Here is a 24,986-nt window from a genome sequence, read left to right on the forward strand (position 1 = left end):
GAGCCTTGAGGGGAAAACACCCAAGTTTAAGGCATATGGAAACACGGAGCTTTTACCTCAAAGAGGTTTCTCTACCTTCTAGAAAAGGAACATGCCACATCCTCAGCAATAAGGGAAAAAAAAAAAGACGTTGGGTTGGGGATGCAGCTCAGTGGTAGAGCACTTGTCCAGTAGGCAAGAAGTCGTCCCTAGCAATGCCAAAAGTAAAGACCAAAAAGACCACCCAAAACGATGAATGAGGGCTGGGGTATAGCTCAGCGGCACAGGTGCCTGCCTGGCAAGTGTAAGGTCCTGTTTGATTCCCAGTACCAAAACAAGGAACGACCTGAAAATGCAGAGAAGCTATACCACTGGAAGCTGGAGAGGCAGCCACATGCTCTGTTCTGGAAAGTAAGGGACAGCAGAGACTCGAGGGGCTGGCAGGAACAAGGCTACTTTTGGCCATGGAAGGCAGGTTACAGAGGGCGGGGAGGGGAAGAAGACCAGCCACAGACAGACTTCACGTGGCTGTAGTGAAGTGAGCCATCTTTCCAGAGCTGTCATCCAGGATGGGGCCCTGCTGAGACTTGCTGAACATAACCCTGTCTACTGCTCATCCCTGCAGACACAGTAAGTACTAAAAATTAGAGCCATGGAAAAAAATAGGGAAACAAAGCCCAGAAAAGGGTATCAGAGCCAGAAGAGGACATCACTGAAGAGCTGCAGCTTTGGCAGGGTGCTACAGGCTTCGGTGCGATGGTTTTCAGTGTTTTATTTATTTTCCCAGCAAAAGCTAAGGCAGTGTGTGTGGGGGTGGGTGGGGGATGTGGGGGCTCTGGAAGATGTGGCAAATGTAATCCCCATTTGTACCTAAGAGCTTGAGTTAATGGAACCACAGGCTTTTGCCCAGGGTCACTCACTCACTAGATCACACAAAGGGGAAAATGTTTGCCTGCATTGTCAGTGGGCATCAAGGCAAATATAGATAGGGAAGAGAGAAGATGCCCAGGGGATACAGGAAGCTGACTTTTGTGTAATCTCGGGAAAAGAACAGAACCTCCAAGGTATCTTGTGCTTCACAGAAGAAAATGCTTGATAATGCGGTCAGAAACACAAACATCTCACATGTCTACAAACAGCAAAAGATTCTACAGTGGCATGGGTGTTGGCAAACTAAGCCCACAGGTCAAATCCAATCCATTACCTTTTTTTTTTTTTTTTTTTTGGTAGTGGTGGTACTGAGGAGTGAACCCAGGGCCTCAGGCATGCTAGGGAAGTGCTATACCACTGAGGTACACCCCAGCCCTTATTATCTGTTTCTGAGAATAAATTTTCACTGCAACACAGCCATGTTCACTACTTTTATATTTCTCTGTGGCTGTTTTTACATTTTAATAGCAGAGCTGAATGGGTATGACAGTCTATGACCCACAAAGCCTAAAATATTTACTATCTGGCCCTTTACAGAAAGGCTTCTGACCCCAGGTGTACAGCCAAACTAGCTGGGGTCAAGTCTCAGCTGGGCCTTATTAGCTGTCTGTTCTTGGATGTTTCAGTTAACTGCTCTAATACAGGCTAAGTCCTGATCACAAAGCACAGAAGGACAAATGAGTCAATGCATGAGAAAAACTGAAACACAGAGTTCTCAAATAGGCCAATTTTGGTCGTTCACAACTGCGGGGAGGGGTCTCCTACTACAGTCTGGTAAGTAGAAAGGTCCAGGATGCTGAAACCTCCTAAAACACACATAAGAGGCCCCATGGCAAAAAAATTATCTGGCCTAACATGTCAACAGTGGTAAGGTTAAAACTCTGGTTTAAGCAAACAGTACAGGAGGTTAAAATACTGTAAAAACCTGATAGTATTTATGACCATATGACACTTAAAATTTCTCCAAATTCTGAAAAACATTTGTTAATTTAGAGGGGGTCAAGGCAAATGATAGGAGAAGCCCACGACCCGCTGCATCCCCAGAGGCAGCTGCTGCTCTCTTTGCCATCTGACCTCAGCACTGTTCAGGTGGCTGCTGTCACAAGGACTCACTCTGAAAGGGTGCCTGATGGCAGGGACTTTCACCTAGAAATGAACCAAGTCACAGATGCAAAGCAAGCTTATTCTTTCCCTGCTCCAAATGCAAACATATCAAATGCCTTCTTTCTCTAAGTCAAAATGATTTCCTTGGTATGAATAAAAAAGTCTTTAAGTCTTGACTTCGTCTCAGATGGGCACTTCTGGCTTATGGTAAGTAGAGAAGAAACATCACATAAACTCAAGTCAGGTGACCAAGCAGCCCCTTGGCAACACAGGCCCTTTCCTGAAGACAGGCTTTGGTACTGCCCCTGAACCACTTACCTGTACATAAGAAATGTAGGAATAACACAGAGGGGTCAGATGAGAACCAGACAGCTTCACCTGCAGCAGAGGAGGAAATCAATGTAACTGCAGCAATAAAAGGCTCTCCCTTTCTTAGGAAAGCCATTCTCAACTTACCAGCTTTTCCATATTTTTTGGAATTCCTCCTGAGCTCCGGCACACCTGGAGATACTAATAACAAAAAGATACCCGATTTAGCAGAGCATCCTATGAAGCACAGGTGACTCTGTAGGGAAGCTATGGAATGTGACTCATCACTGACTGGAGAGGGAAAGAAAAATCCATACAGAAGCCAAGAACAGGCTTCCTTTTCCCTTCCTCCAAAGCTCCTAAGCTTCCCAGACAGCAGGAAATGAAGGGTTTGTTTCTGATCTGCTCAGCTCATCGCTTTAAAATCCTTCAGGTTGAGAATCTACATCTTAGCAAACCAACAATTTGGCTGTTCGCTAAGAATGCAAATAAAGGGAAGAGGCTCTTAGTGCTAATATTACAGCACCTTAGTAGCCACTGCCACACATGCAGGTAGAACTGCACATTCTGGAGATGGCCACAGTGCTGTCTGGTACACTGCTGGTCTATGCCTTTCTTACTTAGTCGCTGCAATGAATGTACTGCAAGGCCGTTTTGATCTTTAAAGAATCACTGAGAATGGGTCGACTAAGTGTCAGACGTGGCCAAGATTCTCAAGGAAAGAGTTCTTTGCAAAAGGGTTCTCTCAAGCCAGGCATGGTGGCACATGCCTGAAATCCCAGCACTCGGGAGGCTAAGGCAGGAGGATCGTTGCGAGTTTGCGGCCTGCCTGGGCTATATAGCCTGAACTGAGTAACGAGACCCTGACTCAAAAAGACCAAAAATTAATAAATGAAAAGGGTTCTCTCTCAATCTGGTACTACTTACATGATGAGGAAATACAAGGCTCTGAAAGCAGATTTAGAGTAATCCTGTCAACTATTTTCTCCTGGCCCATGCAGATAACTGCCCCTACTGAACAAAGTGAAATGAAACCATGACTTGCAAAGATAGGGACAAGAGCCATGTCCACAGACATTCTCAGCAGCAGGCTAGCTGGGGTAGAGTTGGGGCGGTAGTGGTGGGGGAACCCTGTCTCTCAGACACTCACATATCTGACAAGTGCTGTAAGGATGGTGTACATTTTGCACAGGTCCTTCAATAAGGTGTCCACACAACTGCCCGAAGGCAGGGCTGTCTGCACCAGCTCATGGAAAAATGTCAGGAGCGTTCCCAGTTGCATGATGATGGCTTTCTCAGTGGGAAGGTTTTGCAGGGTTATTTGAGAAGAGGCCTCTTCTGAAGAGAAAAAATATTGGTTTATTTCAACCAGTTTTATTTTCTAGTTAATAGTAAAGAAAATTAGACATCAACTAAATCCTATTAACTAGAAATCTGATACAGAAAAGAGCATTATGCAGACTGAATCAGTAATCATGCTGTCACAGCCATACTACCTCTTCTACTTTCATCACATCAGAATCTAGCTCAGAAACAATAATGAATTTAGCTCAAGGGCTCTAACTTTATGCAGTCAAATTTAGATTCCGCCCTCATCACAATTCCTGGAGCACCACCTGAAGACTTTTTACCTGACAGGGTTTCCTGGCTCACTTGTCCCTTGAGCTTGGTGATGAGCCAGTCCACTTCTTCCAGGGCCTTCTCAGCCTGGCTCAGAACAAGTAACTGTGAGAGCAAACAATACCTGGCATGAGTCACTACACGCAACAGTTGTGGTAATATTATAAACCATGGCTTCTGCAGGTGGGGTTCAGGCCTCAGGATGGAAGCTACTGCAACTGAGTCTTTGCAGCTCAAAGCAGAACAGAATGACAAGGTATTTCCCATGGATGGGGATCAGCACTTACACAGACAGTGGGGGCAGCTGTTTTCAAAGTCACCATTGCAAAGTGGTTTGTTTTTTCTACCTCTATATCCTGGGGAGAGAAAGAGAGATAAGACCCAAAGCTAGGAAGGCTGGCCCCTCAACCGCCACAGAGTGACTACGTGGGCTGCAGTACCTGGTCTATGTCTCCCAGCTGCCCATGGATATCCTGGGACACATCACGCAGCAGGGTGACAGGACTCTTAACCAAAGCATGCAGGCTGAAGAGCAAGCTCATCAAGTTCTTACAAAATGAGGCATCTTCTATGGGCATGAAAGAAAAAAAGTGAAGGTAAGTTACAACTCAGTAGGTCCTGCAAAAGCATGTGTGTGTGTGGGGCGCGCGCGCGCGTGCGTGCGTGCGTGCGTGTGTGTGTGTGTGTGTGTGTGTGTAGCCAGAACACTCCACTCTAGAAATCACCATCACTGGGTCATAAGCACTCACACTGAGCACATTACCAGTCTCCTAACTCCCTACTCCACCAAAGAAACTGCTATCCTGATGTTTAACAACACAGCTGAGTTTTGTCTGATTTTGAAGTATATCTAAACAGAATCATTCAGTGTGTGCTTTCTTGTGCCTGGCTGTTGTTCTGCACTGTTTGTGAAATCTTCTTCCATGTTGGTGTGTGCAGGTGTCGTCAGTCTGTCTGTGGTGCTGTGTGGTTTCCCACTTTATAGCACCATAATTCTTTCACCTATTCTGCTGATGTACACTTCACTTAAGGTTCGTTGTTACCTCCTGAAACAGTGCTGCTATGAGGGTTCTTCCACATACTTGCTTTGAGGGTAGAACTGCTGGGTCACAGGTACATTTAATTTTAGCAGGTAGATATTGCCAACAGTTTTCCAGAATGGGTATACCCATTTACATCAGCCTGGCAGTGAATGAGACACTCAGCAGCTCTACATTCTTGCCCACACTTGTTAATCAAAAGGGCTTCGTCATGCTGACTACTCTGGTGAATGTGTAATTGGAGTATCTTATCTTTTCTAAAAACTAGTTGGCGATGATGATTATATATGAAGCTTTTAGGAAATGTAGCAGGACACTTACCTTGGCTGTTTTCCTTGCAAATCTTAGACGTCCAGGATAACATCTGTACAAACTAAATGACAGATCATTTAAATATTAAAGAAACATGCTAAAGGTAACTGCTGTCAGAAGAGAAGAATTCTAGGTCTCTCCAAGTCTGGAAAATGACCTTCCAAAATATGGGCCTAATGTGGTAATGTTAGAGAACATTAAAGTAAACCCAAACTTAGCAGAATTATTAATACTGTACTAAAACAGCATATGGCTCAATTCTTGATGTCCATGTCCACATTAAGGGCCCAAAGTCCTGGGTCTGGATCCTGTCTGACCTTCCTCTGTCCCTACCATGGTGTTCTACAGCTAAGTCTCCTCTACCCACACTTTAAGGATGGAAAGCAGAGCTGTGGGACACGAAAATCCTGGCTATAAGGAAAGTAGAATTAGCTTCTAGGAACCAAAAGGCCAAAGGAGTTTAAAAGAGAGAGGGTGGAAAAAGGGAAGGAACAAAAAAGACAAAACAAACAAAACAACCAGACAAAATTTCTTAGTAAAGGAGACTTAAATTTTGGGACAGCACATGCCTGAATCACCAGACACTTTCCGCAAAAGTGGTTCTTTGGAACGGCTTTCAGCTACAAAGGCACTGAGATGACATGAACCTCAAGTGCAAATGACTAAAAATTCAGTTTTTATTTAAGGGAAAAAGGTAAAGTAAGAGACTAACTGAAGGTTCACTCTGCATTGACATTACAAGATCTCCAGAATACAGTATTAAATGAAGTAAGCACAGAGCAGAAGCAGCTTTTGTATCAAGAGGGGCAGGGTGGGAATAGGAATCTAACTTCATGTTGGCTTGCATAGGCAGAGAAACTCCTAAAAGACACTTGGAGGCAGTGTTTACTTATTTGGGATACAGAGGAGCAGGATGGATGGAGAACGTGATCGTGAGGGACACCTGCTGTAAGTATTTTGATAATTTCTGGTTTTCAAATCATAGGACTTCATTACCCATTCAAAATTCAATTTAAAAAAAAGTAATGACACTGCCTATAATTAATGAGATGGGACAGTGGAGAAGAGCAAACTAAACTTCTTTCTGCAACTATCAGCCTTTCCAGACATATCTGTTTCCCCGAACTGCCCAAAGCTCAAATTTCTATCTCTGTGTTTCTTTCCCAGCCCTTCCCTTTCTGCTGCAAAAGTTGCCCTATGAAAACAAGAAATTGAAAGTCCAGCAGGAGTGAGCCGCTTGCCGCTGAGACGAAGATGGCAGAAAATGAACTTTCTTCAGGGTAACCTGCAACTCGGACATAGGAAAGTCAGGCAGGTCTGTGTTCTAGTGCTCACACGTCACATCCACGGTATTCTCCAGAGCAGCGGTTCCTGCGCAGAGGCTTATGGGAGGAGGCCTTCGAATGGCCTTCCTCACAGATCAGAACATGGCTGGGCTTGGAGTACCAACTCCTTGCTCCTGGGATGTTCTTTACTATCTGGCAGGGAAATATTGGCGAGTGGAAAAGATCCACCAAATGTAGCCCTCCTCTTATTCTCCTGTGTGCAGATCCTTGTGTGGGTGGCACAATTCTAAGTGTATGTGCGCACATCCACGTGTGCATACAGACAACCAATCTCTGCACTTGTTTCTGCTTTGGGACAATGGTCATACTTTCTGACTTAATCATCATCCTTTGTTGAATTCTCCCCCAAACTAGTACCACACAGCTTTATTGAGAAATCCAATTGCTAAATATCAATTACTTTCTTCATAATTAACATGCTTTCATCTTAGGAAAGAAGGAGTAAACGTCAAGAAACATCAAGACTACATTATAAAGGCCATCGCTGTGTGTGATGGCACACACATGTAATCTCAGAATTCTGGGAGCCGAGGCAGGAGGATGGCAACACTGCCTAGCCTGGGGAACTTAATAAGATCCTGTGTCAAAATAAAAAATAAAAATGGCCAGGGATGCAGCTCACTGTGAAGGGCCTGGGTTCAATTTCTAACACCAGGGGTTTGAAAAAAAAAAAGAATACTGAAAGCACCAACCATAAACATGAGGTTTTTTTCTACAGTATATACTTTACCACTTACAGCAGCCAAACAAAAGCAGTATGTTCTGGCCCTTACATGGTTGAATGTTATAGTAGAAATGTTATATAGGAAAAGATATCTTTTTTTGTTATACACCCACATTGTTTTTTTTTTTTAAATTAACAGGTGCATAATGAAATAATATTTTAAATATGCTAGACTTCAGGAGGATATGTCGACATACACTTTTGCAAAGCAGTAATACTTGCTTTCTGAGGGTTGCTAAAAGGCACTGAATGCACAGCATAGTACCTGAGGAGATGAGGGCTCCAGGAGCTTGGCCAAGGTGGACAGAACAGAGACCAGGAGAAGCGCTTCTTTGCTATTAAAATCTTCCTCTTCACTGCTAAGTAAATTCAACAAGGACCTCTGAAAAAGAAAAGTATGCACAGAAACATGAGCAGACATGTTCTTATCAGGGAGAAGAGGCCCGAAGCCAGAGATTCCTAAGACTGGGACAAAAAGAATCCCGACCTACCACATTCCCAAAAGGATAAAATCTGAACATAAACCTGTATTGAATAGTAGTTCTGTTTTCTGTATAAACTGCAAATTTTCTTAAAACTATGAAATCTTTCTTCTCCAAGGCCCTGTCAAATTTACATCAGGAATAAAGTGGTACAGTTTCTGGCAGTTCTAATCTTCCTGGATCCTATCCCTTGGTTGCAGGTGTAGATCATGCCGCAAGCCCAGCATTCCCTACACATTCCCTAATAACTGAAATGCTATGTATTCTGTTTCTCAGTCTCCTTACTATAGTGTGAGCTTAGGAGGGCAGACATTTTCCTTTTCATTCCCTGCTACACAGCTACCCCAGCAGCCATTCCTGGTACTTTGAAGGACTCCAGGCTGTCTCTTTATGTCATCTCAAACAGGGATTCTGGAAGGCAGCGAGTTCTGCAGGTTGGGGTGGCCAAAACCACAGCCTCCTTAGGACCCTTTCAAATGTATTACCCCACACTCTGAGAGCTAAGTGCTCTTGCTGGCGTGACTTGGGAAAATGATTTCCTGTGCAACTTATTCACAGTCTGTCCTTGCCAAGTGTCCTCCAGGTCAGCACAGCAGCGTGCCTAGGCTTCTCACCTGAAACTGTCGGATCTGGAATGCTGCTCTCTGAGTAACACTGACTTCTGCATCATCTTCTCCTTCCTTACCCGTGACCTCTGGAAGTAGAAAAGAACTCTGTTTCTTTGAAATTGACTTATTCCTTTTTGGACTTCTAATAGCTACAATTTTAGAAAGTCAAAATGTATGAAGGCAAGTTTCCGTGTTATTTCTAAAATGTCACAATTTTCTTTCTTTTCCTTCCTTCCTTCCTCTCTCACTTTACCCCTCTCCTGTGTGTGTGGGAGTACAGGGGCTTAAACCCTGAGATATATCAGCCCTCCCCTTCCTTCTCTTTTGAGACAGGGTCTCCTGAATTGCTAAGATGCAGTCTGGGTTCAAACTTGTAGTCCTTCTGCGTCAGCCTCCCAGAGTGCCATCACATCCAGCTCAAATTCTGCGATTCCTTAATACTGTATTCCATTTTCCAGTTGCTATTTGTGGTTAAATGCAACCCAGAAAATGCCTGAGTTTACTCCTGAGTCCCCTGGCTGTCACTCCTTAGCTCTCAGGTGTCCCCTAGGAGGTGAACAAAGAGACTCAAGGGGGCTGGGCAGGAAGCAGAAGGCTTCAAATCGATGCCTACCCAGAGCCCTGAGAAACTCCTGAGTCTTGGGCGGATAGAACTGCTGCACAGCAGTGAGTATCTTCTGCAGACCCTCCAAGCACAGCAGCGAGATGCTCTTTCCTTTCTCCTTCTTCCCTGACTCTTCCACAGAAGTTGGAATTGAAGTGTATCTCCAGAGCAAGACCCTGAAATGGGGGAAGAAATTTATTTCTAAAGGCAGGCTCCTTAAGGTAAATTTACAGAGTAAACTTTGTATCCTACCAGTGAGCAGTTCTGTGAATTTTAAAAAACACACAGGTATAAAATCTAAGATATTTTCGTCACTCCAAAAGTTCCTGTGTGCTCTTTGGTAGTCAAGTCTTTCTTTCCATTTCAATCAAACAATCTGATTTCTGTCCCTATAGTGACACTTTTTACAAAATATCATTTAAAAGTGATTATCACTTAACCAAGTATGGTGGTGCACCTGTTATCCCAGGACTCTGGGACGCTGAGGCAGGAAGATGGCAAATTTGAGCATTGTCTGAGCAACTAAGGGACTTTCTTAAAATAATAAATAAAAAAAGGGCAGGAGACAGCGCCATGTGAAGGCCTTGAATTTACTCCTCAGTACTAGGGAGAGAAACAAGTGATGTCATTCCTTACATAACCCTTTGAGCCCAGCTCTCCTCATCTAGCACATGCTTGTCAGAGTCACTCCCCGATGCACGGGTTAGAGTCTGTTCTGTTTTATGGCTGACTGTACCACAGCCTGCCCATTTGCCAGTTTATTTGTGCATCTGTTGATGGGCAATCTTTGTTCCTTCTGGATTTTTCTATTACAAGTAAAGCAGTCATGAACCATGTGTACAATGCTGTACAGGGACACGTGCTTTCATCTCTTTTGAGGTAAATACCAAAAAGGAGTATGGGCAGATTTTTTTCTTTTTTGTCTTTTTGAGACAGTGTCTCACTATGTAGGTTCAAGCTAGCCTTGAACTCACTTTGTAGCCCAGGCTGGCCTCGAACTTGCAGCAGTCCTTCTGCCTCAGCTTCCCAAATGCTGGGATTACAAGTATGTGCCATCATGCCTGGCTAAGGGCAGATTATACAGTGGTTGTACACTTTTTTAAGAAATTGTCACCAATACTCCATGATGTATATATATTATATATCACAAGCATATGCTAACAAAAGAATTTTTTTTTTTTTCAGAGTGGCTGTATCAGCTTACGTTTTCAATGACAGAGTAGAAGCTCAAACTCCTCCACACAATTATGGCAACACTCTGGTATGGTCATATTAATTTACTTTAGACATTCTGGTAAGTGTTTAGTGATATCCACACCAAAGCAGGACTAGAAGACTTAATACCAACGATTGCAATTTCACTGCCCCTATCTCCCTACCCAGTCCTGGGGATTGAACCCAGGGCCCTCGCACTGAGCTATATCCCCAGCCTTTTATTTTTAATTTTTAGGCAGGCACCTGCTAAGTCACTAAGTTGTCCTTGCTGGGCTCAAATCTGTGACTGCCCTACCTCAGCCTCTCAGACTGCTAGGAGTACAGACATGGCACAATGCTTATTTCACTTTCAGTAAATCACCTTTATTCCCATCCCCAATTTCTTTTCTTGGGACAGCAAGCAAGCAAGCAAGCGAGGAGCTTTCTGAGTGTGCGAGTGCCTCACCGAGTTATGCTGCAGAGGTTCTCAAAGATCTTGTCTGGGTTTTGGCCATCAGGGCCACGCACATGCCCCGTTTCTTTTAGCTGCTGCACCTTCTGCAGGGCCACATTCACTGCGTGGCGCATGAACTCACTGCTGGACCTGAGAACAGACAGGCTCTCTTCATGGCTTTGGATATTATCCCTAGAGAGGAAAAAACAAAACAAAACAAGGAACACTGCCCTATGTTACTGTATTTGGATCCGGAATTAGGCTGTCTAGGGACTGCTCAGAACAGCAGCAGCGAGCAAATCAAACAGCAGACTGTCCAGGCAGTCTGCGGTCTTTCAGTCATTCTTAGTGTTACCTCCTTTGCTCCGCCCTCCCCTAATCCTCTACATGTGGACAAAATTTCAATGTCAGTCTTAGTCTTTTAGCTTTCCTGGTTGCCTCCCCCACTTTTTAAAATTCATTTTTTTCCTTTCTTCTTGTTTAACCCATTGTTGTGTTCAAACTATTTAGGTAAGTTTTCTTACAAGACTTCACTGGAATTGATCCCTCTCTTTTCATTCACTATTCCAATTCCTATTCAGCCTTAATAATCTGAGGCACCTCTTTAAAATGCTGACCTGACCCGTGATTATACTACTTTCATTCCAAGAACATCAAAACCTCCAAACAGCTGGGCATGGTGCTGCACACCTGTGATCCCAGCACTTGGGAAGCTGATGCAGGAAGAGCGCCACGAGTTTGAGGCCACTCTTGCCTACACAGCGAGTTCAAGGCCAGTCTGTACTACATAGCAAAACCCTGTCTCAAAAAAACCAAAACCAAAACCAAACCAAACTAAACCACCTCCTAACATTTCTTACTGCACACCGGGTAAGAACTGCAACTCTAAACTTGGATGGTCCAATTGAAATCGAGTAGGCAGTATCATCTGTGCCAAGCTGCTACCTTTACACACACAAATAGAGCCTTACCTGAAAAGAGCGGTGAGAAGATCAGACACAAATTTCATGGACCAAAAACTATCACGTGTCTTGTTGGTCATTTTAGCTTTGCCTTTACCAGCTTTTTCATGAAGGATATCAGAGAGTTTCTTATAGCACATAAACAAGCTCAGAACATCCTCAAATTTATTCTTACTGTGTAAAAGAAAATGAGATCAAGGTCAATCATCAGAACATCGTGGTTTACTTTTATCATGGTTTACTTTTAGTAGTAAGGAAATCAGTTTTTTCTTTTCCTAGTACTGGGGTTTGAACCCAGGACCTTCACACTGGGCTACATCTCCAACCCCTTTTTTACTTTTGAAACAGGCTCTCACTAAATTGCCTGGGATGGGCTTGAACTTGATCCTCTTACCTCGGCCTCTCAGTGACAGAATTACAAGTATGCGCCGCCATGTCCGGCACAATATTTTTAATGTATTTTACATATAATACTGTGAACGCTTTAACACTATTCCCAGATCACAGCAGTCTATCTTGATCTTTGTCTTTCCTTATTTACCAGTCAAGGCAGAGCATGAAAGTCCAATATTAACACTAATAAAAATTCTCCTGCCAGATGCGGTGGCGCATGTCTATAATCCTAGCACTTGGAAGGCAGGAGGATCGTAGCAAGTCTGAGACCAGCCTGGGCTACAAAGTGAGCTCAAGGCCAGCCTGAACTGCATAGTGAGACCCTGTTTCAAAAAGACAAAAAAGAAAAAATCTATTAATATCAGGAGTACTTGAAAAATCAGGAGTACTTGAGTCAGGATCTGGAGAATTTGAATAAATGGAATACTGCTAGAGGGATAACATTTGCAGGCCTGACTGGCATATGCTTTGGTGTTTCTCTGGGGAAAGAACATAGGTTGGTCTTAGGCTAGATATCCATTTAAGAGACATTATCATCTGTGATCTATGGTGTACCTTGCATATTGCTAGAATAAAGGAAGTCTCTCTCTACATATATAGATACTGGAATATTTATCAAACTGTAAGTGCAGTCATAACAACACCTTACCTGAAATTACTTATGGAGAAATTATATTCTATTAAAACCTCACAGATTCCCATCACAAGAGATGCACAGATATTGTTTTTGGTGCCAGTACCAGTGCTCTGAGAAAAATCTGCTGATTTATCCTAGAAGACACAAGATAAAAAGTTAATGAACTGAAAGACTTCCTGATTCAATACACCTGCGGACTTAGCTCTTACCAGTTCAAAGTCTTCTAGCTCACTCTTAATCATTCTATTAGTAATGGACTCCAACATGTCATCTAGTTCTTGGTAGAATCCCTCGTCTTCTTCTTCCTCATCTCCCTGTTGGAGGGGCATCACTCTGCTTTTGTACCAGGCCAAACAATGCTGAATGCAACACAGCAGATAATCCTGTAAGAGAAAACAATACATTAAATAAGTAAATAATATTCTTGAATGTTAAGGGACAACCTGCGAAGCTGCTGACAATCAGCAAAAAATTCTTATGGATGAGGCTTACATTATTCATTAACATCATAAATTAAGTCCACCTGGATTAGTAACTTAACTAACAACGTTGTTTTCTAAACCTTTCCCAAAGGAACTAGCCGCATAGGTAGAAGCTGACAGTTCAGAACGTGGTATCAGATGTGCTGTCTTTTGTTTGACACAAAGTGTAAAGTTCAGTCTGTAGCTCCTGAGTCCCAGAGGCCATTCTGACGATGTGGACATATGGTGAAGGAAGCTTTGGGAGAACACCACAGCATCTTACATCTAGGCTGGAGATATCTCGTAGCACAGAAGGTACAAAATGAAGACAGGACAGGACAACTCAAACACTCCTTCCTCCCACCTCATCTGTCATGAGTTCGAAGTCACTTGGGGTGGGGAGTTTCTGGTTTTTCTCTTTTTCTTGTGTTTCTGAAGCTAAATAACAAGAATAGAAAAAAAAAAGAAAAAAACCTGTCTGAAATCCTCTGAAGGTGCAACAGTGCCAATTCTAGCTCAGCCTAAATCACGTATTTCCCTTTAGATTAAGGAAGCAGGTCTCTGGGTTCATCTGCTCTTAGGTGACACTGCCATTCTGAAGACTTTTTAATGTATTTATCTTACCAATAAATAAAAGGTGCTAATGGGTCTGAAATGGTAAGGAAGGAATATTTAAGAGTAAAATCTTGGAGAACCAGGAAGAGTTTCACAGGGAAAGGTACTTTTCTGAAGATTGATAGGAAACAAAATGATTATAGTGTAAGAGGAATAAAAGGCTTACCAGTGGTTCTTGTAGACAGATCTGATCTCCTTGGGCCAGAACACAAGCTTCTAATTTCAGAGGAGGCAGCAGATCAGGTTTTGGCTCATAGAACTGTTTTAACTGCATACAGTGAAGGGAAAAAGCATTTTGGCTTGTGAGTACCTGTCATTTTTTTTTAACTGGTATAAAGCTAATAGTACCTTCCATCTCTACTGTCTTCTAACATACATTCCCCGGGTGTCCAAAGGATAGTGTACCAAAATTCATTTTGCTTTGGCTGATCTACGTCTTCTTGCCCTTGCTTTAGGCAAAATAATGATAAATATTATCTTTATTTCATTTTTACCATACTTCCCCACCAATTCCTACACTTGCACAGGTAATTAGTATTTTCAGAAAAGCCTGATGGTGACAGAGGCTCCAGAGTCAGACTGTCTTGAGTTTAAAATACCAGTACTGCTGGGTGTGGTGGGGCACGCCTGTAATCCCAGCACTCGGGAGGCTGATGCAGAAGGATCGTTGCGAGTTCAAGACCAGCCTGGGCTACAAAGTGAGCTCAAGGCCAGCCTGAACTGTATAGTGAGATCCTCTCTCAAAAAGACCAAAGAAAAAAGAAAAAAAAGATAAATTAAAAAAAAAATACCAGTACCACCTTTTATACTGATTTTGACAGTTATCCGTACCCTGGTTCTCATTTGAAAAATGATGATACTGTTAATGTGAATGCTATGTAAGGATCAAATATGACAATACAAGTAAAGTGTTTCAAACACATTTTAGCACACAATAGGGCTGAAAAATATTAACTATTGTTTATTTTTCTCTTCTCTTTTGAAGTCTGCAGAACTATATTGGTCTATATGTTAACCTAAGTTGAGAAGTACTGCTCTTTATCATCAAGTATAATTTTTATTCTTGTTAAACATGGGAATATAGATAATTTTACACAAGATCAATCCCAACTCCCAGTGAAAAGCTTTCTGGACAGCAAAAGATCGTCCAATAATTTCCACGTATCTGAGACCTTAATTTCAAATGGAGCTTTCTTCAGAATTATCATGAAGCAATGGCAAGAAGAGCAAGAAAGGGCGTCCGTGAGAGAGTGAGCTCGCTTTCATGTCTAACGAAGTGGATTAAGGGAGTAGACAACCCCTTATGGTAGATAACAATAAAAATTATATGGCATGTAATAGATTGTAGATTGTAGCTCAATAAAACTGCTGAAAAATACAATGCTTACTGAATAAATGTTGACAGTGAAAAGTTTTTACATTAGATCTGAATTCTCATCTTCACTGTCCTTTGAAGTATTTTATAATAAAACACTTAAAAAAAAAAACTGAGTACAGAAAATAACCTAACAGACACCAATGCATCTATCTGTTGCTTGGAAAGAACACATTTCAGTATGTTGCTATACTTGCTCTAGATCTGTTTTTTTTTAGAAATATAACAGACACAGATGCTGATAGATTCTACATAAATGGTTCTTCAAAATGTCCTTCTACATAAGATGCTGACTGCTAACTCACAGGGGTAGCAGTTAGATGATGACAATAGGGCAGGCAGGCAGAGGCGACTGAAATACAACAACCAGGAGAGCATGGCATTATCAAGTACATTCATAACGTACCAGTGTACTGGTTGGGTATAATTTTATATTTTGAAAAGTCTGGAAAACATCAATCACCTCTCAGTACCTCATTATCTGATTTCCCTGTGCTATCCATAAAAATATATTTTACCTGTGAGAGCAGAGTCTGCATAATTGAATTAGCCAGCTGAGAGTTCCTTCGAAGAACATCATAGAACCCCTAGGAGAAATCAAATCAATACATAAGCTACTTCTTTATCTTATTGTCAGTTCTTTGATAAAAATGGAAAACACATTTGCTAGACAGAGAAACAATGCAGAAAGTTTAGATTACTTATCTAAATTAAAATTAGATTTCTTCACAATCACTCTGGCTTTGGAGTAAAGGGATACCTTCCTTGTTGAACTCAGTTCATTCCAAATTCATGTTCAAACACAGAAAAGTTCAAAAACGGAACATATTTTTCCCATAAGAAATAATGGAAAACCAAATAACTGGATCTGAGATACAAAAGTCACAGTTATAAATTCACTTCTCCAGGACTTTAACAAATTTTACAGTGATTTCTTTAACTCTACCATGTCTCAGTTTTCCTCTTAGCTCCACTGCGGTTACACTAACTTTCTTTGGAGCCATCATTATGATATTTTACATAAATAAAATGCATTCCTACAACAACCATTGAGAAAAGTTAATGATTATTCAATAGGTCACTCATGTAAAGCTCTATGTATTTTCTTTAGAAGCCACTTTGAAGATACCAAAGTATAGTACAACAACTATTGATAATCTCCTCTTTTGTCTGTAACTCACTATTATTTGTCTGTTTGTTTTCCTGAGAAACTATCTTGTAGATAACAATATGTAAAACAATAACCATTGATAATTTCCTACCACTTTGTCTGTAATTTGGTAAGCCCCCCCCATTATTATGTTATCCTTCTTTTACTCTTTAAAATAAAATAAAATAAAATAAAATAAAAAAAAAAAAAATGCAAAAACCAAACAAACAAAAAAGCACAGTGACAAATGTTTTAACGCAAGCACTGTATGTTGCCTGGGCGAGAGCAGTGCTTAGGCTGCAGTGTCGCCCGTTTGTGTCCGCAGCCAGAGGAGAAGCACGCCTCACTCTTCACCCACACAGGTTCTTCATGTTGGATTTTTGATTCAGTTATGCAGCAAAGTTATGAACACTGAGCAGATCTCTTCTGAACTTCACTGTTCAAGTAGTGTAAAGTTTGAGCTTGGAGCCATTTGATAACTGCAGTACCACTGTACTTTGCCTCTTAATGTAAGATTTATGCTTATTTTTTATTTATTTAAATATTTTATTTCAATTTCTAATTATTCAATGTTTAGTACATAAAAATATAATTGAGTTTTGCACATAACTGATCTTATCTCCTATAACTTTACCAACTAAACTCATTTTGTTAGGTTTTCTGATATTACTTCTTCCTTTTAAATATGTATGCTTGTATATATTCCCATTTTGGTCACCGTTTCTGAGAGATTTTATCATAACAAGTGTCAACAAAAGGTTTTTTAGGTGATTAAAAAATCCATTGGCAGTGAAGGCTCCAGAGCTCCGACCCCTCCTACCAGCTGATCCAAAAGGAATGAAGGGGCCCAGGGCATACTCTGCCTTCTCCCTCTGGCCAGACCATCATCTTAAAGGAGGAACCCCCTGTAATCATGACTATAGAGGAAAAAGTAAACAGCCTACTGCTAGACACTGGTGCTAGTCTCTCGGTCCTTCTTTTCAATCCTGGCCTTCCTTCCAGCCGTCACACCTCAGTGAAAGGAGTCACTGATGAGGAGGTAATCCGCTATTTTTCACAACCCTTAGGCTGTAACTACTTGTTAGATCTTTCTCGCATATCTTTGTTTTCCTGAGAAACCACTTTGAAGATACCAACATGTATTACAGCAGCCATTGATAATTTCCTATCAATCTGTCCATAACTCTGTAGTTTCTATTGTTCCTGCGCTATTTCATAAATGGATGTATGTCTATTACTATGTGTTTTCAACAACAACCATTGAGAATAGTCAATGATTATTTAATTGATCACACACGTATAGCTCTGTTTTCCCTAGAAACCACTTTGAAGAAACCAAAGTATAGTATAACAACCATTGATAATTTCCTACCATTTCTGTCTGTAACTCACTATTATTTGTCTATTTGTTTTCCTGAGAAACTATCTTGAAGGTACCAATAGTAAAATAACAACCATTGATATTGTCCTACCACTTTGTCTGTAATTCAGTAAATCCCCCTATTACTATGTTATCCTTCTTTTACTCTTTTAAATTAAAAAAAAAAAAATTAAAAAAAATAAAATCCATTTGGCAGCCAAGAAGACCCAGGTCACAGTGCTCACCCCATTCCCCCTCCTTCCCGCCTTCCCTCTGGGGACCCTCTGGCACCGTCACCATGCGCAGACGTAATAGCCGTTCAAGTCTATAATAAAAAATGGCCTCCAATAAAACTACATTGCAAAAAATGGGAAAGAAACAAATGGAAAATGGAAAAAAGTTGAGGAAGCAGAACCTGAAGAATCTGTGGTAGAAAAAGTACTGGACCGACGTGTGGTTAATGGGAAAGTGGAGTGTTTTCTGAAGTGGAAGGGATTTACAGATGCTGACAATACATGGGAACCTGAAGGAAATTTAGATTGTCTAGAGTTAATTGAAGCATTTCTTAATTCTCAAAAAGCTGGTAAAGAAAAAGATGGTACAAAAAGAAAATCTTTATCTGACAGTGAATCTGATGATAGGAAATCAAAGAAAAAAAGAGATGCTGCTGACAAACCTAGAGGCTTTGCTAGAGGTCTTGATCCTGAACAAATAATTGGTGCCACAGATAGTAGTGGAGAATTGATGTTTCTCATGAAATGGAAAGATTCTGATGAGGCTGACTTGGTGCTGGCAAAAGAGGCAAATATGAAATGTCCTCAGATTGTAAGTGCTTTCTATGAAGAGAGACTAACTTGGCATTCTTGTCCAGAAGATGAAGCTCAATAACTTACATCATTTATATATATATATATATATATATATATAAAATATGAGTCTTGGTTTTGATTTAACAGTGTGGAAAAAAACAGCATTCTAATGAAAATCAAGTTTAATATGTTGGTTTTGAAAATAGTATTTGGGGGAGTTGTTGGGTTTTCTTTGTTTTGCATCTATAGCACTGGTTACTTTGAACAAATAAAAGCTTTTGTAGTTGCTTCCTTTACCAGACAAGAGCATTTGATAGCCCGATATATTTCCTCTGCTTTTCTAAATGTTGGGGGAATTGTCCACAGGCAAATTCAATCAGAACTCATGTTTTAGCTCACATCCTTAAGGGCCATTCTGAGTTTTTTGTTTGTGTGTGTATAAATAAAATACGTATATAAACTATGGGTGATAAGCTCATCTTTGAGATGCTATTATTCTGAGCAACCTAAGAAATAAATCACTTTAGTTAAATAGAAAGTTTTCCTGAAGGCATAACCTTTCAAGTTGAATAGATAATTCTGTGGTTAATTTGGACATTTTCAAACCAGCTCTATCAGAATTCGTATCTGTGACTTTAGTCACAAAAATGCAGTTAACTTGCAAAATTCCTGAAAAGAATTCTTAGCTCTACCAACAACTTCCCCACCAAAATAAGGTAGCAAGTCAAAATCTAGTTTGTTTGAATTAGCTAAGGAAGACTTGTTAAGGAAACATTAAAGATTCTTCATGACCCATTACTTTACAACAAGTTGAAATCTGTACTCAAAAGTCAGGATTCTTGGATGTCTTAAGACGTGGCTCATGGAAACCTACTGAGTGGCAACAGGTGTTCACACTTTAAGACCTGTTAGAATAAATGAGTGAACAAACTTGTAATCTAAATTATTGACCTGCATGTTTTTCTTGACCCCAACTTGTTCCTTACATGTAGGCTGAATCTTTTTAGTATTCGGTTTACTGTTTTCAGCAAAAGCCATGAAATCAACTTTGTAGTAGTCAGAATGTTATCCTAATGTATATTGTTTACTTTATTGTAAATAATGGTGAGCAGTGGTCAATAAATAGTTTTATATTAAAAAAAAATCCACTGGCTCACTGGTACAGCACATGCATAGCGTGTACAAGGCCTTGAGTTTATTGGATCACTAGCATGGAACCTGCATGCCCATTTAAGTGCTTGTGAAAGGGCACCAAGAGGCTTCCTAATGTTTTAGTCTTTGACCCAGCAATGTGGGCATTTAAACATCTGTCATAGTGAAAAATCAGGAAAAATGCTCCACAATAAACTTTTAAATTATTGTTGATCATCAGCTGACATTAAAAACTGCATTTCAAGAAAATGTAATGAAATAGGAAAATAATTACATGTTAGGAGATAAAATATAACTCATTCCAATTTTGCACAAATATGCATATGTGAGTGGTAGAATTAGCAATACTATTAGAAGTTTTTAATATGTTCTCCATTAATGTGGTGTTCTCTGAAATAGTTCCCATTTAATCTACTAAATACATTATCTAATGCTCTCCTTCCTTTCTGAAATACAAATGTTGAAATACATGCCACAGTAAGTGCTACGAACAGCAGCATGTCCTCCAAGATCACGCATGCGGATCCTGCAGGGTAAGTTACATGCTAATCAGAAGTGGTAGCTGTATTTGTCCCCCATTTTTCCTAACTGGACGGTCATTTTATGATTCAAGTGGACATTCTATAAAGATCTGAAAACAAAGTGCAAAAAGAAAAATTGTTTTTATAAAAACTAAGCTGAATGTTTTGGAAATAACTGAAGACTAAAAATAATTTCTGATGAATTCAGGGTAAGAAAATTAACAAAAAGGGAGGGAGCTCAACCCATCTAAAAGGTTTCTGTACCAAATCTGTCTTTAAAGTTTTTTGAAAGTTTTTATATAACTTTAGAAAAAAATATAACCAATATAACCAATATAGGGAATGGCCTATACAAGAAACAGGAAGTTACGAATAGCAAATTTGATCTTAAATCAAAAGTCTGGCAAATCAGTAGTATATTTAAATATTTCAAATTAAAATATGAAAAATATCAAGTACTATTTACAATTACAGTATCTTTTTGACTCACTATCACAACCTTCTGGTCCTAACTCTGTAAGGGCACAACTACTATACTTTTATAATAGGAAAAAAAAGTCAACATAAAAAAGAATGTTAATGACGGACATATTCCTTCCACTTTACTGACTTACCTCATAAAGCATGACTCGGACATCAGCCTGTTGGCCTAAGCATCTCCTCAAACTATCCAAAATTTCAAGGCAAAATGTTTCATTGGCAACAGAATTATAACGGCTATGAACGTCCACATGAACCTGAAAGAAAGAGAAGCCAGTGCATGTCTAGTTTACCAAAGTAATTTCCATTAAGGAAGAAAATGAGCCTATGTTCTTGGTCAGAGAAACTTATTACTTAGCCTTCCTATGCTGAAACCCAGGACTGAGGCAGACACCATCATTACCATGCAGTGATACGTGCCATTCTGGTTTAGAATAAGAATTTTCAAGCATTTTAATAAAATCAACTCCTGTTCTTCAAGGTTTCCTTGACAATGCCAGCTTCTTAGGAAGCACTGATCACTTTATTAGATACTTCCTTAGTTTTAATTCCTAACAGAATCCATCTCTTTACTACCACAAATTCTAGAGGCTTAAAGACATTCTTTTGTTCAGAAATGGACACAAAAAAGAACTAACATACTTTATTTAATTTAAAATAAAACTGCCACTGGGTATGGCAGCACATGTCTACAATCTGTTACTCTAGAAGCTGAGGCAGAAGATCACGAGTTTGAGGCCAGCCTAGGCAACTTAGTAAGGCCCTGCCTCAAAATAGAATAAAATTAAAAGGGGAAAGAGTAGCTGGAATGTAGCTCAGTACAGCATTTGCCTAGCACACAAGAGGCCCTGGGTTCAATCCCCAGTACTAGAAAAACACAAATACAAAACACCACTAAGAATTTCCAAATCCTTACTAATCTTTACACCAGGCTTAATAGTAAGATATTTACACTGAAGTCAAGTTCTACCCTTCACTGAATATATGACCTTGAGCAAATTATTCAATCTCTCAATCTTAGTTTTTTTAATCCAAAGAAAGTTTTTTTAATCCTTAAAATGGGAATAACAAACAATACCCAGTGTTCTTAATATTTAATCTAAGGCTATATGTTACAGATAAAAGTTGTATACAGTTATACTAGGGAAATAAAGGATTCCTAATTAAATATAAGTACGATATATACAAAACAAACCATTGATAATTTCCTACCACTTTGTCTGTAACTTGGTAAGCCCCCCATATTATTATGTTATCCTTCTTTTACTCTTTAAAATAAAAAAAAATAAGTACGATAAATCCACTTGTAAGTTACATAGTAACACATGCCATTTACACCATAAAACAATTTCATTGTTCCATCAATTTATAGTACACCGTTTAAATCATGAAGACAGTTTTATTGTTCCAAAGCCTAGATCATCAAATTACTGTAAAAAGTTTTGACTTCTTAGATCACAAGGGTTAATAGACATGCATATGTAAAGTAAGTAAACTGACTTTTCAAGGTTCTTTTGTTTTTTTTGGACAGTCTTGCTATGTAGTTCAGGTCAGTCTTGAACTCACACTGGCCTTGAATTCAACAGTGATCCTCCTGTCTCACTTCCCAAACATGCACCCCCATGCCCAATGCATTGACTTATTTTTAAAATGGGTATAATAGTAGTATGTATCCTCAGAGAATTACTGTGAAGATTAAATGAGATAACAAATACAAAGCACTTAAGTAGTACTGGATAGTGCAGTGCTACTTAACAAAAGCGAGCAATTATGAAGCGTAAGTGCAAGCCACATATATAATTTAAAAATTTCCAGTAGTCATATTAAGAAAGTAAAATACAACTTAACAACTACAACAGGTGAAATAAATTTTAATATTTTATTTAACCCAAACATAACCAAAATAGAGGTATTTTACATTCTTCTATTTCACACTAGATCTTCAAAATAGGATTTTTATATACATAGCACAACTCACTCTGGACTAGCCCCATTTTAATCAAGTGTTTAGTTTCACAGCCACATTGAGGCTAGTGACCTCTGCACTGCATAGTATCATCCAACATACACCACGTCTTGGTTGGTATCATCGTCATCATCATGAAGTTCTCAGGTTCAGGCGCACTCTTCCAACCATAACAGGAATAAGAAAATGACTTGGGTATTTGCCTCCTATATCAATGCCAGTGTGAACAATCCTTACCTGACTGACGCCAATGGACTGACTGCACTGGGAGGATGACAGGCTGCCCAAAACTTTGAAGTTCTTCAGGAGTAGCAAAAACCCAGCAACTGCAGATTTTCGGGCATCAAGCTGTCTAGCTCAGAAATACACAGAAAAGTTATTGAGCACCACTCATTTCATAAGAATATGCAGGAAAAACCCAGTTAGTTCCACAAAAAAAGGTGTCTGCATAAACAATGAAACACAAAACTGAGTTTATGTTTGAAATAAGCAGCAGTTTATGTTTGAAATAAGCTCATTTGGGAAGTGAGACAGGAGGATCAATTAACAGTGAGACAGTTCAGATCAATTTGTTTAATATCTACCTCATGTCATGACTCTATCAGTACTGTGCTTCATCCTGCTTTCTTTGTGGGGATGAGAGTAGAGCAAAGGAAATTAGCAAAGACTATTGTGCCTGATGGACTGCTCCTCTCGAGCTCCCTTTTCTTCACCCAGGACTACAGTACCCTGTGTCATGTAAATCCTCTATCCAGAAAAACGACACGTTCATGTGCTTGCTGAGGCTCAACTGATTCCTGTTACAGATACTACAACACACAATCTTGGCCTATCAGCTATGCCGGTGGGTGGGTGTGAGAAAGGAGAAAACCGTCACTTCTAAAACAGAGATAACAACATGGCTATTTACTAGCTAACTCTGGATATTCACAAATATATTATGATATGGTCAATGTGACCTTAAGAGTGCTATTTTATCCTTAAAATAACAAATGGTTTCCACATGTTACGGTTTCATTTTATTGTTAGGAGACAGTACTATCACCCTTACCTTTTATACCATTAAATAAAGAGAGGTCAGGAGGCACTGGATGAGCTAACAAACAGAATTTAGCCCCTCAACAGCTCATTGGGTCTAACAAGCCACTAGTCCACGTTCACTAAAATGAGGTTAAGTATATTTACTCTTCTTAACTAAAGTGCTTTTCCCTTTGGTGCTGCTGCCCGCTCAAGTGTCAGAGAATGTGGCAATGGCACTTGTCCCTGAGCTGACTCAAGGGGCGGTACAGCACAGCACTTGAAATCGCAAGCTCTGACATTAGATTACTTTCACAATCATCTACTCTTTGACCTCTGAAAAGTCACCAATCTTCTCTAAGTCTTAATTTCCTTATCTGGTAATCAGGAATTGAGATTTTTTTTCCCTTTGCAGAGTTGCCCTGGAGACTAAATGAAAAGAGTACAGAAGGCACTTAGAATAATGCCTTACTTGCTGAGTGTGCTCTGCTGGATTAGATATTTGCATGGCCGCTGTGAACAGGTAGTACGGGAGGACAGCAGAGTTATCTTTTAGTCCTAACATTAGAAGACATAACTTCCTGCGACTCAAGGAATGCTCCATACCTTGCAAACATGGCTTTTCGGAGGACGAGTATCAAGGAGTCTCTCATAGACATGCTGACTTTAAGAAGTGGCTGAAGAGGGAAAATTCAGTGAATAAAAACAGATAAGTTTGCTTATGAACTTTAACTCATCTCTACTTAATAAATATTGCTAGCATCTGGCTTCTACCAAGAACTTTGGTTTTGTTTTACAGACATGTTTGAATGTTGATTACACTTAACAAATTGAAACTGCTACAAACATCTTATAAGCCCACTGTATTCAACAGTTTTCTAGGGACTGTCAGTTACTTCACTAACATGAAATGAGCTAGAGGAGAGAAATGTGCTATGAAGAGGGGTCACTACTGCTCTTTCCCTTTAACATAAGGTTTTACATTTCAAACTCAAAAGCATTTCTTGGATATATGTATCTATAAAGAAATGTATCTAATAAAAAAAAGAAATATAGCAGTTTTCCAATAGACAATTAAACCAGTTTTGGTAAGTTGCCTCAGATGTCAGGAGACTTACCTGCACTGCTTTAAGCAGCCCATATACAGTCTGAAGGGGCAGGAGGGACAAATATTCAAAAGCTTCTGTGACTTTAGAAGAACAACCCTGAAGAACTAAGGGTGCATGGAGGATGACACTTGAAAGCAAGTCTGTAAGACAGAATATATACTCAAATGCCTCAAGTAACTAAAGATATTTAAAATAAATATGGGGAGACAAATTGCAAAACATTTTATTGGGGTTTTTTTTGGTCTTTTTCTTTTTTTTGGTATTAGGAATCGA

At 39.9% G+C, this 24,986-nt stretch overlaps 1 protein-coding gene and 1 pseudogene across 2 annotated transcripts in view; one reads left to right on the forward strand and one right to left on the reverse strand.

Moving 5' to 3' along the window:
* Fanci (Fanconi anemia, complementation group I) overlaps window positions 1-24,986 on the reverse strand; it is a 69,122-nt gene that overhangs the window by 3,024 nt on the left and 41,112 nt on the right. For both annotated transcript variants that reach the window (XM_005381555.2, XM_013512604.1), the window contains exons 15-34: window positions 24,723-24,853; window positions 24,211-24,281; window positions 22,825-22,939; window positions 20,756-20,878; window positions 15,668-15,736; window positions 13,941-14,042; window positions 12,908-13,081; window positions 12,711-12,832; window positions 11,678-11,842; window positions 10,719-10,898; window positions 9,068-9,234; window positions 8,461-8,540; window positions 7,630-7,746; window positions 5,304-5,355; window positions 4,383-4,510; window positions 4,230-4,298; window positions 3,954-4,047; window positions 3,473-3,660; window positions 2,470-2,523; window positions 2,332-2,391 (exon numbers count right to left, since the gene is read on the reverse strand). In XM_005381555.2, coding sequence (XP_005381612.1) covers window positions 2,332-2,391; window positions 2,470-2,523; window positions 3,473-3,660; window positions 3,954-4,047; window positions 4,230-4,298; window positions 4,383-4,510; window positions 5,304-5,355; window positions 7,630-7,746; window positions 8,461-8,540; window positions 9,068-9,234; window positions 10,719-10,898; window positions 11,678-11,842; window positions 12,711-12,832; window positions 12,908-13,081; window positions 13,941-14,042; window positions 15,668-15,736; window positions 20,756-20,878; window positions 22,825-22,939; window positions 24,211-24,281; window positions 24,723-24,853 — 2,261 coding nt within the window. The remainder of the gene's footprint in view (window positions 1-2,331; window positions 2,392-2,469; window positions 2,524-3,472; window positions 3,661-3,953; window positions 4,048-4,229; window positions 4,299-4,382; window positions 4,511-5,303; window positions 5,356-7,629; window positions 7,747-8,460; window positions 8,541-9,067; window positions 9,235-10,718; window positions 10,899-11,677; window positions 11,843-12,710; window positions 12,833-12,907; window positions 13,082-13,940; window positions 14,043-15,667; window positions 15,737-20,755; window positions 20,879-22,824; window positions 22,940-24,210; window positions 24,282-24,722; window positions 24,854-24,986) is intronic.
* LOC102030419 lies at window positions 17,997-18,772 on the forward strand (annotated as a pseudogene).

Source organism: Chinchilla lanigera, unplaced genomic scaffold (genome assembly GCF_000276665.1).
Source record: "Chinchilla lanigera isolate Chin_1 unplaced genomic scaffold, ChiLan1.0 scaffold00015, whole genome shotgun sequence".
Lineage (NCBI taxonomy): Eukaryota > Metazoa > Chordata > Mammalia > Rodentia > Chinchillidae > Chinchilla > Chinchilla lanigera.